The sequence below is a fragment of the Carassius carassius genome, chromosome 15, assembly GCF_963082965.1.
Source record: "Carassius carassius chromosome 15, fCarCar2.1, whole genome shotgun sequence".
NCBI classification, from domain to species: Eukaryota; Metazoa; Chordata; class Actinopteri; order Cypriniformes; family Cyprinidae; genus Carassius; species Carassius carassius.
This window is the reverse complement of record NC_081769.1, coordinates 16,985,427-17,001,253: the sequence shown is the minus strand read 5'-3', so window position 1 is coordinate 17,001,253 and position 15,827 is coordinate 16,985,427. Positions and strand designations below refer to the sequence as shown.

Below are 15,827 nucleotides of genomic sequence, written 5' to 3'. Positions count from 1 at the left end.
TGCATACCTGTTTATTAGAATGCAAGCATCTCTCTGTAGTTTCAGCTTGTCACGAAGCTCTCTCTATCTTGGAAATGCAACTCCAATATTTACCCGTGTCTCGTTTCTTCTTCGTCCCAAAACCTTCTCAGGTCATTTATTTCACCCGTACGTTTGCGCTTCACAGAACGTGCAGGCAAAGCATAATCATGATCCATAACTAAGTTATTGATTGAGGTATAAATACGAATATAAATATAAAATATAATAGTCTCGATCAAGGCTAGCTACTACTTTTTCTTCTACGTCTCGTCTTTGCTTCTGTTCACCTTTGTATTTGGCGTTCCGCCGGGTTCCGCAGGAAGTTAGATAAACTAGAGGGGTCAAAGTTTACATGACGCCAGAGACGGGCGACAAAACGGAAATAAAGAAACGTGTCGTGTCTTCTAATTAAACTATAATTTTCTCCGGATTTTAAAGTTCGTGGAAACTGTCAGGATAATGTAAATACACAACAAAAAAATATATATAACATAGATATAGTGATATCTGCTATTTTTAAAGCAGAAAAATTACATATTGCGCCTTTAAAGTTATTGTTTGAAATAAAGATCATAGCCTCTTTACAGTAAAATCAGTTGGTGGTATTAATCTTTTAAATTTATATTAGTGAGGCCAGAGGATGTGGTTAAATTTCTGAGAACGTGTCAACACACATCAGAGCTGTTCTTTGAAAATTGAAGAAGTGTTTCTCATGCACTTAGTTTACAGTAAATAAGTAATCACAACCATTTGCTTTACAAGGTGGTTTAAGAGTAGTTTTCTTATATGTTACAATATTATATATTACCATGGGCGTCAGTTTGGTTTGAAATGTGGTGGGGACAGAGACGCATTCAGAAGTGCATTTTCAGAAGTGGTGGGTACAATGATGCATTTTTTTCTCTTTCGCGCAGGTCATGTTTTGAAAGACGTCCTGTATCTTATTAATGTAAATAAATAAAAATGTATACAAAAATGTGATGATGTGCGACTCGTTTTATGAAGAAGAAAGCCGTACAAAGCATTAGACATATGATATATGACCCACTAATCTGCTTCATATCATCATATAAGTACCATGTTGACAATATGACATGGCCATGACGTGGTTTAATGTACCTAAACAATGATTACCAAATTTCTCTTTCATGTTGCTTTGTTATAACCACTGAAAACGGGGGAAAAAATCTAACCCAAAATCGGGCCTCGCTCTACATTATCCCGCTTATTACATGGCTACTCACCAAATAAATCAATAATTTGACACAAAATATTGATTTAAAAAAGAGTTTATTGATTTAAACACGATTGTATTGCTTCCGCTAAAGAAAATAGTTCCGTCTCTAGGATTAGAATCCTGCCGCGTCCATACCAACGCTCTGTTTTTCATGGCAACGGTGTTATTATCAAGAAATAACAGACTTCATTCTACAGTGGAATTCAACCAAGCCATGTAATAATTTGATTTAATTCCCAGTACAATTTACCATATCTACACACAACACAACTTAAGCACTACAAATGTTATCAAGATTGAAAAAGCAAAAATACGTGTAGCACATGAACACTATTGACTATCACACCATGATCTGACTGCTCTCAATTCACAACAACATGCATCCATCCAATCTACATCAGGCATTTTGACTAAAACTTGATCCATTCCTCATCATCATCATCATCATCACAACTATTTCAGAATTCAGCAATAGATTCAAGCAATAATTAAACAAGATACTGACTACTCAACAATCATCTCCCCCAACACTTGCTGTATGAACGCAAACCGTAACTAGCTAATTAAGTTGGTGGCTAAGGAAGTCTAACGTAACATTAATTGCAAGAGAAGAATTAAAACAGCCGATCCCTTGTGTGCAAATGCACAAGACCTAGCCATAATACCAGCAAATCTTAATAAACATAAGTTATCGCGTCTTACCTTTGTGTCAATGGTCTGCAGACCCTTGCTTTGTGTACAACAACATCCATTTGTTCTACAAGTTATCACTTTGATATGTTATAGTCCATGGCACTAGGATGCAACCTTGTGATATTGTATGAAGGCTAAATGACTTGCTCGTCTATGATACATTCGCCAGAAATTCTGGCCAATCCCAGCAAAGACTAGGTAGCCTCGTTCCCGCTCGTTCACTGTCCATTCCAAACTGTCAACTCATTTGAAAAACATTCTTTAAAAAAAAGAAGCGCGATAGTCATATAGACGGTTTCATCGGGCGCACGCGCCTGGACCTAAGTTAACTTCCGGTCTGTGTTGTGTATATCGGTCTGGCTGCAGTGCCTTCTACAAACGCGGTTAAAGTCAAGGCGATGAGTAGACTGAGGGCTCAGGTGGTTGTGCTGCGGGATGTGTTTCCCATACATTTATTTATTTTTGGAAACTCACCACAATTTTAAAACTGATCGATTTTCAAAAAGGCTTCGCTGAATAAACATGAGTAACGTTATGTACTGCACGTTTAATAATAATAATCCCTTACATTTATATGTTTAAATATCAAAACGAGGCACAGGTGTTTTTTTATATCGCTGTTTTTCTGAAGGAAGACTTGCATGTTATATGCCTGATAAAGCAGCGTGTGTGAGCGTACTTTGTTTACAGCTGTTACTGGGGAAACCTCCATTTCTCGCGCTTTATGTCTATGCTTTAAAACATCTCCTATTGGCAAAGAATGGATTTGCATTCTCATTAAGTCCGCCTGATCCATGCAGCAAACATATTTTGTTTGTTATCAAAAAATATCTACTCTAGAGGGACTTGGCTGATGTTATTGATTCTATTTGGAATTATATTAAGTCTACCGGAAGTTAAGTTAGGTCCGCAAAAGCGCGCATGCGCAGTAACGTTTGTTTATGTTGTTGCCGTTGAAACCGTCTATAGAGAAAATAATAACAGTGACACGATGACTCCCCCTCCCCCAACCTAGAACGTATCCCAATGTTACAGTTGTTGCAGTTTTAATGAACAGAAAAGCGTGTAGCCAGCGCAGCAGCAGAACTCGAGGTTTAAAAAAAAAAAAAAGTGGTGGGTACAAAATGACTCATGACGAAATCTGGGGGGGACACGTCCCCCCCGTCCCCCCCGAAATCGACGCCTATGTATATTACAGTGTATTCATGCTCAACCTAGTCGGATGGATGAAAGGTAATTGTACTGTGACAATGCCCTCATCAAAATCCATATTCAACTATTTGAATGTGATAAAAAAAAAAAAACTCTAGCATGTTATAAGAAAAAAGGCCGTCTTATTTTATTGTAGACCAAAAGCAATATGCATGTAATATTTTTGGCCTTATAATGCATAGAGCAAGAAAGATGATTGTCTGAATGCTACGATCACAAGACTATGGCTCCAATGGTTTGATGTAAATTTAAATCTTCTGAAACCAGATTATTATCATTGTGGTTTAAAACTCTCCATACACAAATAAAAAAATAATGCAAATATAAATACATTAAAATGAACTATAGTCTTATGTGTCAACCTTTTTTTTTTTTTTTTTTTTTTTTTGAGATAACCCTCACAAATATAATGGTCTTACTTGCATGTTAGTTTGGTCAGAAATTAACTGCATACATGTAAATAGTCTAAACAACAGCTCATCATGTATGACTAATTTGTTAACAGACTGAGGTTATTGGCTTCCTGTCTGTAAACAGGAAAGATGAATCAGAATATAATTAGATTAAAAATGAGAGCAAACAGACTTGAGCAGTAAAAGAAAAGATATGTTGCTCAAAATTGCTTCTCCTTCTCCTTTTCTCTCTTAACAAGCACCTTTTAATGTGATGTGTGATGTTTAAAATATATCCGGTAAGAGTATGTTTTGTGGAGAGAGAAAAAGGGAAGAGAGAAAAAAAAGTCAGGAAACACTAAGATAAACATGTTTCCTGAACAAATTCAGTTACAATCAGATGGTCAACCCCTGCATAGACAGAACAGGTAAAAGACTTTGGATTTTTGCTTCTACTGTATACTCTAATATTTAATGTTAGTCCTTTATACATCTTTGAACATTCTTTAAACAAAGTTGATTCTTTAGACTATAGATTTTTCTCAAATTTGAAATATATTTGAAATTTGTGTAAAATTGAGGAGTCTTATTTTATTGTAGACCAAAAGCAATATGTATGTTATTTTTTTGGCCTTATAATGCATAGAGCAAGAAAGATGAATGTCTGAATGCTATGATCACAAGACTATGGCTCCAATGGTTTGATGTAAATTAAAATCTTCTGAAACCAGATTATTATTTTGTAGTTTAAAACTGGCCATACATAATAGTGATGGGCATTTCGCCTCTTTTTCATGAGCCGGCTCTTTTGGCTCACAAACGGCTCTTTAAAAAACAATAATGTTTTGACTATGATAGGTGCGAAAACAATTCTAATTAAATTATTAAATGAAATCATACTCACGATTTCTCACAATTTCTTTAAAAATGCATTGATTTGTTATGAAAAAAGAATACTATTAAACATTTGCATTTAAATTACAACTTTTGAATATGTATAGAAACAACAACATTACAAAACAAATACAATCTGAATCTGAACAACATAGAACCCATATGAAAGAAAAATAAATAACTGAAAGGATTAAACTGGTCCCTCTTTATTGGCATGTTATATAGTCAGCATAAACTATCTCACTAGTTATGTTTTGTATAACTAGCATGAACACACACACACTCAATGCTGATCGTATTTTTATTTTATGAGAGATTTGCATTCAGAAATGCAAGCTGCCTTACTTTCGAGGGGCTGATGATCTTTAAAATGATTCCAAATGCTGCTGTGCTTCCGACTCATTTTCCTGCTTTTGTTTTGTTTTCAAAAGCTGTTGTGTTTGGTTGACACCTCGTGTATGATTAACAGGCACAGAATGTGAGGCTGATCAGACAGTCGAAATGTAATATATTTTTTTGTTCTTTGAATTAGTCAATTATTTTAAATAAAATAAAATGCATCCATTATTTCATTATTACATAATGATTTAATTTCTATAGGGTTATATATTTTTTAAATAGAGTCGGCTCTTCAGATATGCGAACCAGCTCCCGTCGTTCACCTACAAGAGCCGGCTCTTAGAGTCGGCTCATTCGCGAACAACCCATCACTAATACACAAATTAAATATATTAATATTAATATTTTATGTTTGTTTTTATGTTATGTTTATAATATGTTTTTATGTTATGATTGTATATGCCAAACTTGTCCAAACTTTCAGTTTCCTCTAGTTGTTCTTTACTTTGCACTTTTCCCCCAAGAACCCTTTATAAATGACCCTAAAAAAGTATAAGATTTAATTCACACACTTTCAGATCTGACAGCCAGCTTTGCTTGATGTTGTAAAGGTGTTTTCGAGACACTTTTGAATATGTCTGCTCTCAGCAAACTGGGGATGTCAAAAAAATGTTTTTGTATAAATTTATCAAATGAGTGCAGTTTTATTTCCCTGTGGACAAAGCCTCCAGTTCCCCTTTGCAGTGGTTTTATGAGTAGGATTCAGTTTCTGTGTGTTGACTTCTCCCTCTCTTTCCCTCTATTTTTCTGTAAGAAAGGAGAGACGTACAGACAAGACGACCTGAGAGAGAAGTGCATCTCGTGCCCACTGTTTTACTTGTATGTCTCACTTCTCTGAAGCTCATCATGAAGCACACGACAACTGCAGAGGTCACTGAGGTGAGTGTTAAGACAGCACTGAGAAAAACCAACAAAGGTTAACAATCTGATTTAACAGAATATTGTCCTTTGCTTGTTTCAGTACACCGATTATGACTACTCAATCAATTCTACTGATTTTAACAATGACGATGTGGATGACAAAGCTGCTGCCCCCTGCAGTCTGTTGGATACATGGGACATTCTTAGTCACTTTGCCCCCGTGGCTTACATCCTAGTCTTTATCTTGGCACTGGTGGGTAACATCCTGGTTCTGTGTGTGATCCGCCGTTATCGCCAGTCTCGACATAGTCCCTGCTCCTTCTCCCTGACAGACACCTTCCTGCTCCATCTGGCCATCTCTGACCTCCTACTGGCTATAACTTTGCCATTTTTTGCTGTCGAGTGGATCAACGAGTGGGTCTTCGGTGTATTCATGTGTAAAATAGCTGGAGCGTTGTTCTCACTGAACGTTTATTGTGGGGTGCTTTTCCTGGCCTGCATCAGCTTTGACCGATACCTGGCTATCGTACATGCCATCAATATCCGCTGGAGACGCAAGACCTGCCACGCACAGCTGGCCTGTGCCACCATCTGGGGTGTCTGCCTAGGATTGGCGATGGTGGACGTGTACTACCGCAACGTAGTGACTGTATATGGCATAAATCGGTTGATGTGCCATATCGATTTTTCTCAAGAAAACAGCCAGCAATGGCAGATCGGCATGCAGCTGGTTAGTATGATTATTGGCTTCATACTTCCCTTACTGGTCATGCTGTACTGCTACCTTCGCATTTTCAAAGCACTCTGTCACGCCACACGTAGGCAGAAACGGCGCTCGATGAGGCTCATCATCTCATTGGTCATTGTGTTTGTAATCAGTTGGGCGCCTTATAATGCCTTGCGGATGACCGACAGCTTGCAGACGCTTGGGTTCATTGTCAAAAGCTGCGCACTCAACAAGGTGCTAGATGTGGGCATTTTTGTGACAGAGAGCCTGGGGTTGGCGCATTGCGCTTTAAATCCACTACTCTACGGCCTTGTGGGGGTAAAGTTCCGTCGTGAGCTCACCCAGATGTGCAAGGTTGCTTTAGGACCCCAGGGGTGCCTCGGATTAGCAGGATGGGCAAACAGTCGGGGATCAACCCGCAGGCCTACTGGATCTTTCAGCTCGATGGAGAGTGAGAATACCTCCTACTTCTCTGTCATGGCTTGAAAAGAGTGAACAAGAGTGCAAGAATAGAAGTGAAGTGGTTGTTTTTATCTGGAATTGGGAAGAAACCACAATTTCAGTTGGTGTAGTCTGAGAGATACTGAAACTGTTTCATGTTCTTTCTTTTTTTTTCCTTCTTTTTCTTTTTTTTTTTTTAAGCAAGACAATTTGTAATGCAGTCTTAACATCTATTCTATTCTGGAGGAGGAGACTTTGTCTTTAATTTTCTGTTGTTATTATTAAAGATCTATTGTGCCTGCATGAATATCCAAAAATTAACCAATTTCTTTCAAATTTTGCTGCCTTTTAGCTACAGGCTCTATATAGCTATATATTCATATTTTATATATTTAATATTTTCCAAACATTACACGCTGAGACAGAAAAAAAAGAATAATGCTGTAGAAATGTTCTCATCAACAATCCTGTCTTTGTGGCAGCTGTAATCATGACAATCATCCGTTGAGTTGTCTAGGTCTGGTATCACAAACAGGAACTGAAAACAGACTCCACATCCACTTTCTTTACTTTTCTTTTTTTATAGATATAGATATAAATACTTGTCATAAATAAGGCTGTGACATCAAATTGAGTTTTGTTTATCATTTTATTAATCTGTTGTTTGTTCCTTTAAGCAGATGACATAATATAATAACACATCACATACAGTACATAATAGATATGAATATGACAGGATGCTTTCTCCTGATGTAATTTTTGTAAAACATTCCTATTGTTATTTTTGTGAATTCCATGTTTCCACTTCTGATAAAGTGTATTATACATTAAACTTTTAATATAGATTTGTGTGAGTCACTTTTTTATTGCTCTTCCTCATCTCTAGACTACGGAGGATGTCACACTCTGAAGATATATTTTAATTCTGAGAATGACAGCCACAGTGGAAACCCAGAGCAAAAGGTGTAATCGCTTTTGTTTCATCTCGATTGAATTTACTCGTTTGATTTTCTTGTTTCACATCTATTTTCATCCGTATTAAAACTAATTGAACATCTATTTTATTCTGAGAATGACAACCACAAAGGAAACCCAATGGTATAATTGCCTTTGTTAATCTGTATTAAAAACACCTCTCTATACATTTTAATTTGTTTATAACGAAATTTTCTGCAGTGAAATTCTGACGTAAGTGTTGGTAACAATGATAATATAAATAGAGGTCTTGCAACTTGAGAGCATGCTCTTTTAGCTGAAAGGCAGTCTGGGGGTCAGGAAATGTGAGTCAGACTGGAACTCTTTTGACCCGCATAAACACCACACCTGCTGAGCCTGAACTCTGAAGGTGCATATTTCCACAGCTTTTTTCACAAAATTGGCTCTCTGCGGTTTTTAGTAAGTATCAGTTTGCTTTGAGGTACATGCTAAATAACCAAACTCTGAGCCCATTATAGAAATATACAGTAGCACAGCATTGATGTGATGTGAACTCGAGCCTTTTGGGACAAGCATTATGACACCCAAATTTCATGATTCAGTAGGGGAAAATGTTAATACAGGACATACTTGTACTTGTTTTAACATTTATAAAATAACACCTTTTGGACAACAATTCGATTGTCACCAGTAAGCTATGATTACAAAGCACTTGTACATCATGCTCGTTTATGACTTAAACAATGGGAAGGGAGATTTTATTTCACAAGCTTATGAAGACAGCTTAATTTTACTTTACATGTTCAGTTGGGGTGCAATGATTCGTCCATTCTGATGACGTTTTGGATCTTGTTTTTTTGTTGCTGTTTTTTTCGGTTGCCAATGGTGACTGAGGTCCATAGTCAATGAGAGCTCATGCCTGAAGAGGGCGCTCGAAGCCTGTCAGTTTGAGCTCTGTTGTTATATATGAGTACAGTGGAGGTCACGACGATTAGCCTACTGTTCTGTCGAATTCATCTGATTCTATCTTTTTTTTAATCCTTAACTGGTATAGAGATTTTTTTATAATCCTTTTTTATAATACCAAAAAAATGTCAAATATAGCTACTCGAGCTAACAAGATTTTATCAAGTAAATCCTTATTTACAGATTTTTAAAGAGCAATAACTATCATTAAATCACCTTGCATGATTTTTTTTTTTTACATTGTATATATTTAAAAACTTTTATACACAAGTAGACTCAGTGTGCATCTTTACTACAAAAAATTTTTTTTTAGGATGAAACAAAGAAAATATGAGAATATATGCAGCTATTTGTGTCAGATAGCTGCCATCTAATGAAAAAAATAAAAATAAAAAACTATGAATTCATGTTAAGTCGAAATTATATTGACAATAATGACCAGTAGATGGCTGAAGTGTTCTAGGCAACTGCTGTGAAAGAATTCTAGATATTATGTTTAAAATATTAAATTTATGTACATGTATTTATACTTTTATTTATTTGTCTGTTTATTTATTATTATTTTATCTTTTATTTCTTTATTTAATTTATTTAGACCCTGATCCAACGATAACACTCATTGGTTTAGTTGTGTTTGATCAGGGTCAGAGCTGAACTCTCATTCCTTCATTTTACAGTATATGTTTGTTCAGACAATACCCAAACTGTGACTTTTTATGACCACTTATGACCACCATCAAAAAGTGGATAATTGGCTATTATGTATAGCACCTATCTATGAGAGGAACCCCATTCTCCTCCTTAGATTTTAAATGTTACTTCTCTCTCATATCTTAGCTATGAATAGTAATTTACTACAATGGCTAAAGCTGTTTTGAAGCACTTTTATACCGTGCTGAAATAATAAAAAAATCTTGAGTGGAGGCCCTGGAATTAGGGGCAAAAAGGATGAGAGACACGTTATCTTCAGGAAATGTACTATTTTTATTTTGATTGTTAAGGGATCGTTTGTATGGCATTGGTGCTATCAGCACCTTAATCACCCCAAAGAACCTCTGAAGAACCATACTGCACTTAACATATGTTCCTTATAGCGATTCCCCCATTGTGTGTTCTCAATTCAGCTGCATTTTAGACTATCAAACTCTAGAGGGCGGAAATCCCAATTAGGAATAAGATATCAGCGCAATAACACACTCAGCAAAACATTGTCTATGTCTATTTATCGTTATCAATAAAATCGCAGAAATCACATAGATATGATTTTTGTCAGTATTGCAAACCCTTACTTTATTTTTCTTTATTTTGGTGTGCCACCCCAAAATTTACTGTGGCCTCATCTGGCCACCCCTATTAATTTTTTCTAGGGACGCCACTGGCTACAGTACCAAGTTTGTTAGTGTAATGTATTTACAGATATAACCGGCTGGGGCAAGAGTGCACGGGTAGTAGGTAGAGAGGAACTAGAGAGCTACCCGGTAGAAGCCATGGGTTAAGACGAAGAAATTTAACGAGGACAGAATCATCTTTATCTACTCCTTTTCTTTCACTCTGTGCGCGCGTGCACGGCAACAAATGTATCGCAATGAACAAACATACTCCCAAGTCCCAATAGACGGGTTACGTGAAATAAAGAAAATGCGGACTGCTTAGAAAGGAAGACAAAGGAACACAGACGAGCTGGAACATGACAACACCTGAAAGTGTTTTCTTGCAGATTTTATGTTTCATGATTCTGTCACTGTCGCTTACATCTGTTCTGCGGTACTATAATGTTTAACATGAACATCTTGAACCAAACAACCCCAGTTTTTTATAACCATAGCCTAACGCTCGGAATTAACACTTCGAGAGCAGCTAAAGGGTTTAGCATAGCCTACTTAAAAACAAACCCTCATCATATCTGTGTGCATGAGCAAACTCAAGTAGCTCATTTCAGTTCAAATGCAGTTTATTTTTGTATGTGCGCGTGTCTTCACCACCTAAGATTCTTCTAACCCACAGTTTTACTTTCCATTTAGCTTTTATTGCAACATCATGTGAAAACCCAGCATGTGACTCTTTGCGCTTAAAAACACTCGCTGCTGTTGACACCTCAGATAGAGAGCAGCGTTAGTCAGACACATTGACTCCTGGTCTGTTTTTATTTTAGTCAAACATGGAGGTGGATCTGCACGGACTCTTTGAGGATAACAAAACATTCGACTATGATTATTATGATTATAAGGACATCTGCCCGTCCAGCACAGTCTCAGACGCTTTGGCGGTCTTCTTGCCCCTGCTTTACTCAGTGGGCTTCTTATGGGGGCTGCTGGGAAACGGACTGGTGCTGGCAATACTGTGGCTTAAGAAGCTGAACCTGAGTGTGATGGACATCTTCGTCATTCTTCTGAGTGTAGCAGACACCCTCTTGCTGCTTACACTGCCTCTCTGGGCTGTAGATGTGATTAAGGGATGGGTCATGCCCACAGAGCTCTGCAAACTGTCTGGGTTTCTGTTCGAGGTGAGTTACTGTTGGCTTCGTAATGTATCCGTTTGATGAGATTGTAGATGTCATTGCATTTTCATTGTACACATTGCAACCATCAGACATGGTTGAAAGTTAATCACACTCTAAAATCAAACTGGCAAAGCGTGGAATGACATGTTTTGGATCTTCTGGTGCAAAACAAAACAATAAATAATATCATAGAGAGGACCACGACAGACCCTCATGACTGAGTATCAAGTAATATAAAAATAATTTGACCTTTAGATTACAAGACAAGGTTTGTTCATGTTTTAAAATGTAATGTGGAGTGACTAAATGATATTTATAAACTAATAATTAGACATGTTCTTAAGAAAATCTTATAATACTGTAAGATATATAATATTATTATTAGATATAAAAATATAGATACAATATAGTGTACCTTTTATATACATTTGATTTTTTTTTAAAGAAAGAAATATGTTATTACTATATACTTGATGGATGCAGCACATGACATGTTTTGAGCAAATAAATGTAAACATAAATACATTTACATGTTTTAAACATGTTATAAACACACTTTTTAATTTGTCATTAGCAGTCTATTATGGCAATATTGTAATAATAACTATTTCCTTTTCATTATCTCTTCAGTTCAATTTCTACTGTGGTATCTTCACGCTGGCCTGCCTCAGTGTTGACTACTACCTGTCCATCGTTCATGGAGTCCAGCTGTTTTCTCGTAAAAAGCCTGGGGTGGTTTACGTTTGCTGCTTGATCATCTGTGTCCTCTGCCTGCTTCTGTCCATCCCTGATTTGATCTTCCTCAGTGGTAGCACAGATCAGAGTAACCAGGAATGTATGCACCATTATCGGCCTGATTCCTGGCGTCTTGCCTCTCGTCTTCCACATCTTGTTATTTCAGTGGTACTTGTGCTGCTGTTCTGCTTCTCCATCATCCTGCTGAAGTTACAGCACAGCTCAAAGTGCCAGCAGAAGAAGAAGGGCCAAAGCACTGCTATCATTGCAGCCCTCATACTGGTTTTCTTTCTCTGCTGGACACCCTACAGCATTACCTTCATTGTGAACACTTTTCAGTCAAAGGATAGCGACTCTTCAGCAGTGGAAGAAGATTGTGAAGGGAGGCAGTGGACAGCTAGCAAAATAACAGCAGTTTTTGGGCTTCTCCATTGCGTTGTAAATCCTGTTATTTACTTCTGTCTCTCCCAAGAGTTTCAGGCTCGCGTACTGACTGTGATAAAGTTCAGTGCTTGTAAAATGAAGAGTAATGATGTTTCACTTTGGGACTCTAGTGGAGTAAATGGTAATGCTTCAGTCCAGGAGAAACAAGGTTCACTTCAACCTATGAATGACATTAAACAAACAATAAAAACCCAAGATCATAATATATGAAAGTATGGATCATGGATCTGTATCTCGTAATTCCTAAAATGTATGGTATGCATTCTTCATTTAACATTTAACAGATATCACTAAGTATGAAATAACCCGTTGACAGATGATGCCTTTTAAAGGTTTCCGTACATGTATTCTGGAAAATTTTCTCATTATGGATGAGAAAGGATGAAATGAAAAAAGATGGACATTAAATGAAAGAAGGGCATGAAATGTTGGCAAACTCATTTGCATTTAACATATGACAAATGTTATATTTATTTATTTTTGTTGTAAACGTTTTGGAGTCATGTTCTAGAACAGTGTTCTTAGTAATGGACTGAAATTATCAGCCAATATTTGGCCATTAGCCGGTTCTGTGCCTACTTGTATTATCAACAGATGTCTTCATTCACACTCAATTACAAAATCATTGTCAATGGATAAACATTTCCTTTTTAATTTTTTTTTTGGTCAAATGTATAACTGTTGTATGAAATCATTTCATTTCAGCATTCAAAACGTTTGTACATACATGCATGCGTATATATAATAACAATATGTGTATATTTTAACTGTGCCGTTTAAATTAAAACATTGTCTATGTTACATTCATGTTTGTACAATAAATGTATTTCTATCTACTAAATCTGTTGTAGGTACTGTAGGAGAAATAGTTTTTAATGAATTTACTCAGTAGCATCAGTGGATATACTGATGATTTTTTTTTTAGAATTTCGGCTCCAGTGACAGGAAGTCAACTTGCTTAGCAGTTTCTTACACATTTTTTTTTTCATTGTTTTTTTTTTAGATGTCTTCAAGTCAGTGGTCTCTGGAAGGGTGTGTCCTGTTACTTACATAAGTGTTAAGTGTATAACGGAACACAATGGTATTTTTATGTCCCACCCAAATTCTTCTCTTCACTTTGGACTAGTGTCCTTAGTAGAGTTTATGTTCTAACAATTTTAATAAAGCTCAGTATAATAATGGTTATTAAAGAGAAAATATATTGAAAATGACTTTTTACTAATTGCTCATCAAATAATGCTGAGAGAATAATGATTTGACATCATTTTGTGTCGTTTTCTGTGAGATGGGGTCATAAGGGATTCTTTTCCCATGTTGCGAAACCAAGTGTTCTCCTGAACCCTTTTGGAGGAAGAACTTTCTTCCTGTGAGTTATTCATAGCACTTTATGTAATGGGTGAATTGGTAATTGGGAAAGACTGTTGTTGGGATTTTCAGACATAATTTTTTTGGTGTTGTCATTAGTGGAAAATCCCTTGGACAGAGAAGACAACGAGATGTACAGACAGAAAATGGGGCATTGTATATGCTCTAGTCTTTGTACTGTGCTGCAGTGTAGTGTCCTTTCGAAATACTGTCAGGATGACAGGATCCTAAACAACAGAAGGTCCTGTGTGTAGTAGTTTTTTACATATCTGTAAACATTTAATACACATAATCCATTCCAGTTACAGCCCTTTTTCAGTAGATTATTTTCTTAGAAAGTTCTTTGTATTGTAAAGTGTTCTGAGGCCATGAACACACACACACACACACACACACAAAAAATCATGTGATGTTTCATTTCCTCATCTTCTGAAACAGAGCATGTGGTGAGCATTAATGTGAAAAGGACAGCATGATTGCATTGTCATGCGACAATGAGATAATCAATATTCCATCAGACATTACCCATGAGTCATCATTAGAGTAAGGAAAATAAAAAAAATCAGAGTAGATGTAGTTGAATTTTCAGAATTTCAAACATATATTCACACTAGTTTCAGTATGAGGAAACTGCTTTTTTGTTAAGGGTTCATTTCCTGTCCTGTTGTGTATATGCTACTGTGTCTGACAGTTTTTTTGTAAAATGTGATAGTTAAGTAGATCTTAAGCAGTTAAGTAGTTTCCTTTTTCTCTGTCTTTTTTTTTTTTTAGTAAGTGCTATTGACACATGATTTGCATCCAGTGTTTTGGTAGCTCCTTTTTTTTGACAGGTCGAAAAAGTAGTGTGTGTGTCTGTGTGTGCTGTAGTAACCCTGGTAGATGATGGCTGAGAGCACTAGAATAACTTGTTTAATTCTTACAATATGTGTATACACAAACTTGTTTTAACATGTCTTGGACTTTTTTGTCGACTTTTGAGAACTGGGAGGTGTATGGGAGGAGCCTAATCATTCAGTCCTGTCAATCACCAGCGTATAAAGCAGCAGTCATTTCATCATCCAGTTGTCGAGCTGAGCTTCAGGTTTGAGACTCCTTCAAGGAAAACAAACCATTTCCAGTTTACCATTATCTATCAAGACTGAATAGGCAGGCGAACTCATGAAAAGTGCTAAATATAGGTACTTTACTATTAGTATCTTATAATTCGAAAGATAATTAACACTTGTGGCTTTATGTTCACATTCATCTGACACCTAACAAATACAATTAAATATCCATGCTGTGAAGGCTCTATACTATGTGCAATTAAGTCTGTGAAAAATGGTATCTTTGACTTGATGGCTTTTTTTTTTTCTCGAGATACATTTTTTGCTGCTAGACATTTTGTTTGGGCCTTTTCAGATTATGTCCAGTCAGCTGAATTCTCCACAGGTAGACTCCAATCAAAGTGCGGAAACATCTCAAAGAATATCCATAGAAATGGGACTCATCTGAACTAAATTTCAAGTGTTGTATCAAAGACATCTGAATGTAAGAAATGTAAAAAAAAAAAATAATAAATAGGTTTTTAAAGTTATCATTAATCTGCAAAGTTATCACAAATCTCTTTTGCCTTGTCATTGGGTATAAAGTGTGGATTTATATGGGGGAAAATACTAACAAAATGTGAATGCACTGTGACAGAGTTGCCGTAGCAGTGACATCTAGTGGTTATTTTGGGGATATTTTTAACGTGTAGTGTAGTATATGCTTCACATTTCTTAGGAGTAGGCCTTTGTGTGCCTGGCTGTAATAGAGAGCCCCACACATGATATGCTGAAAAAAAGATATAGTAGCCTCTGTTTTATTTTATTTGTTGCCTAATTTTATTCACTTGTTCCCTTAATTTAATTTGTGGCTTCTTTTTATTAATTGGTTCACTCGTTTAAAGTGGGTTGTAGCTTACTTATTTGTTTATCATTTTAATTTAGTTAAATCGTGGTCATGAGACAAGGATTGAATCGC

The 15,827-nt window shown here is 36.3% G+C and overlaps 2 protein-coding genes across 2 annotated transcripts; both read left to right on the top strand.

Annotated features, from left to right (window-relative positions):
* The first annotated feature begins 3,963 nt into the window (after positions 1–3,963).
* On the top strand, positions 3,964–7,166 carry cxcr3.2 (chemokine (C-X-C motif) receptor 3, tandem duplicate 2). The gene is made up of 3 exons (XM_059567036.1): positions 3,964–3,983; positions 5,603–5,727; positions 5,810–7,166. The coding sequence occupies exons 2-3, from the start codon at positions 5,695–5,697 to the stop codon at positions 6,920–6,922; spliced, it is 1,146 nt and encodes a 381-aa protein (XP_059423019.1). The 5' UTR covers positions 3,964–3,983; positions 5,603–5,694; the 3' UTR covers positions 6,923–7,166.
* Positions 7,167–10,876: 3,710 nt separating this feature from the next.
* Positions 10,877–13,261, top strand: cxcr3.3 (chemokine (C-X-C motif) receptor 3, tandem duplicate 3). The gene is made up of 2 exons (XM_059567641.1): positions 10,877–11,282; positions 11,910–13,261. The coding sequence occupies exons 1-2, from the start codon at positions 10,938–10,940 to the stop codon at positions 12,666–12,668; spliced, it is 1,104 nt and encodes a 367-aa protein (XP_059423624.1). The 5' UTR covers positions 10,877–10,937; the 3' UTR covers positions 12,669–13,261.
* The last annotated feature ends 2,566 nt before the right edge of the window (positions 13,262–15,827 follow it).

Coding starts and splice junctions, on each gene's coding strand:
- cxcr3.2 (XM_059567036.1), top strand. CDS start 5,695: ATGAAGCACACGACAACTGCAGAGGTCACTGAG. Junction 5,728..5,809: donor CAACTGCAGAGGTCACTGAG/GTGAGTGTTAAG, acceptor TGCTTGTTTCAG/TACACCGATTATGACTACTC.
- cxcr3.3 (XM_059567641.1), top strand. CDS start 10,938: ATGGAGGTGGATCTGCACGGACTCTTTGAGGATAACAAAACATTCGAC. Junction 11,283..11,909: donor TGTCTGGGTTTCTGTTCGAG/GTGAGTTACTGT, acceptor TTATCTCTTCAG/TTCAATTTCTACTGTGGTAT.